The following is a 2188-nucleotide window of genomic DNA, read 5'->3' on the forward strand; positions in this document are numbered from 1 at the left end:
CAGCACCTACTGGAAACCTGCGGTAGAGGGAGCAAAACAACAACAAGAGGGGAATATGGCGGCAGTGCGGGCAAAGGGATCCCGCGCACCGGCAGCCGTTTATTTCTCTCCTTTACTTTCAGATATTCAGTAGCAAAGTTGCAGCGAAAGTGAAAGTTCTACGGGTACTCGTGGGCGCTGCGATACGCATTTCGTACAAAAAGAAGTTTTCTCCCCTCTAGCATCTTCATCGCTATCCTGGGGTTAAACTAAAACGCATCTGTTGGAATAAAATTAGATTGAAAAAAACACACGCATAAATGTTCACGACTCTTAGGTTTAACGATGTGCAACCTACGCCGTGTTGGGTGCAAGAGGAATGCCAGCAGAACCGCCATCCTCGATGCCGCATTCGCTACTTCCGCGGCGGATGAGAAAGTAACCGTCCATTCCCCACTCGGTGTTCCAGCTGTTGGCAATCTTCCAGTACGGCACTCCGTTTGATGTGCCCCACCCAACGAGCCTCACCGCATGTCCTCCGAGATATTGTCCTGAAACGTGGTGGTAGACGCCGCTGTTGTAGGCGATGAAGTCTTCGTAGACATCAAACGCCACCTCAAATGGACCGCGGAAGAACAACTCACGCATGTAGTCATCCTCTCCTTGAAGCGCATAGCTCGTCCAGGAACGGTAGTTGACAACGGGGATTGTCGGGTCATCGCACGTGTAATTGCACTTGGGCGTGTCAAAGTTGAACTGAGAACAGGGAGGGTACCCATTTTTGCTTTTGCTGTGGTGTGAGCAATGGGGAAATGGGTAGGGTTGGCAGTAGTCCGAAACGAGGCCTGTTGAGCTAAAGTACGCCCACGCCCTATCCGGATCGCCACCATTACAGCCATCGCCACAATCACTGCAGCACGCAAGCAAGTCACCTGCTGAGATATGGACGTCCTGCACACCCCCCATCGTACAAAATCGGTCGGACATGGCTGAGGCCGCAGCGACTGCCCAGCAGGAGCCACAGGCGGACTGATCTGCAATTTGTGGGATGGTGGGGCAGTTGGGCCAAGCTTCAGCGGAATCGAAGCTGCTGGGAAGCGGGGCACGTGCCTCTTCCTCGGTGAATCGCCTCTTCGGAAGGATGCTGGCGTTATTATTCTTTTTAATAACACCGTTGAGCCGCTTCGCCTCGCGCAATGTTATGTTTTGCATGACGCCATCGTACTTCGCCTTCCAAATCCCGCGGTTGAGGCGGTTCACGCGGTCGACGAAAGCCTTGGAGAGGACGGGCGCGTCTTCAGCAACGAGGGCGGCGTTTACGGCGACTACAGCCGTCGAAGCGATACAAAATGTGATGCAGGCACGCATGAGATGCATGTGTCACCGGATTTGTACGGGTCTGCAAGTTCGATGTTGTCGTTGCCCCTCTGTGGAGCTGTCGTATACACTTTTTTTTTCTCCCTTAAAAAGAAAAAAACAGAAAGGAAAATCACTTGTTTTGCCCCCGGGTTGCTCAGATTAAACAGTGGAGGGGTTGGGTGGAGAGGGAATGGGGAGAGGATGTGAAGGAAGATAGGGGGAATCATGCGGGTAAATAGCCTCCAATACTCAGTTTCGTCCATGAAAACCTGCGTTCGTATCTAATAAGGAGGAAATGTGGTGAGAGGAGGGGTGATGCGTTCCAGAGCGCACCCAGCGCTCAATGCGAGGTCAGTGGAGCTTCATGTCCAAAGACACCTTTCATTTACTTTACATTTTTGCAAGTCAACCCTCTCTAGTAAACTTTCCGGGAACCCGCCCTCGTCAACAATGCCATCTCGCAACTTGATGTAGTATGGCCAACGCAAACCCTCAATCATTACGCGGTAAGTAGCCGCATCGTCGGCGTCCCCCCTTCCGTTTTGATTTGGTGCACGCGTGATGTCGGCATTAATGTAAACGGCAGATTCCGGTGCAGCGTTCGTTGGGCGGGAGAAAACGAAACGGTACACGCCTGGTGTGGACGGGTGCTCGGAGGCTGTGAATGTGTAGCGCATCCCTTGTTCGTCGAATGCCGCTGCAAGGCGTTGCAGCTCGTTCAGTTCCATGCTACCGTCGCAGTTACAGTAGTAGTTGCTGTTGTCGCCGTCAAGGCTACGCGTTGTGGGATATAAACAAAGCAATTCACGAGGAGGAGGAGGAGGGGGAGAGAGAGAGTGTGTGTGTGTGT

The 2188-nt window shown here is 52.6% G+C and overlaps 2 protein-coding genes across 2 annotated transcripts; both read right to left on the bottom strand.

The window, feature by feature from the left end:
• Positions 1-333: 333 nt before the first annotated feature.
• TEOVI_000817600 (cysteine peptidase C (CPC)) lies at positions 334-1356 on the bottom strand (the record flags this gene model as incomplete). Its single annotated transcript, XM_067222515.1, has 1 exon — positions 334-1356. One exon carries the CDS (start codon positions 1354-1356, stop codon positions 334-336), a length of 1023 nt encoding a protein of 340 aa, XP_067078616.1.
• A 344-nt stretch (positions 1357-1700) lies between these two features.
• Positions 1701-2066, bottom strand: TEOVI_000817700 (uncharacterized protein; the record flags this gene model as incomplete). Its single annotated transcript, XM_067222516.1, has 1 exon — positions 1701-2066. The coding sequence occupies one exon, from the start codon at positions 2064-2066 to the stop codon at positions 1701-1703; it is 366 nt and encodes a 121-aa protein (XP_067078617.1).
• Positions 2067-2188: the final 122 nt, after the last annotated feature.

Source organism: Trypanosoma equiperdum, assembly GCF_001457755.1.
Source record: "Trypanosoma equiperdum strain OVI genome assembly, contig: ctg_1643, whole genome shotgun sequence".
NCBI classification, from domain to species: Eukaryota; Euglenozoa; class Kinetoplastea; order Trypanosomatida; family Trypanosomatidae; genus Trypanosoma; species Trypanosoma equiperdum.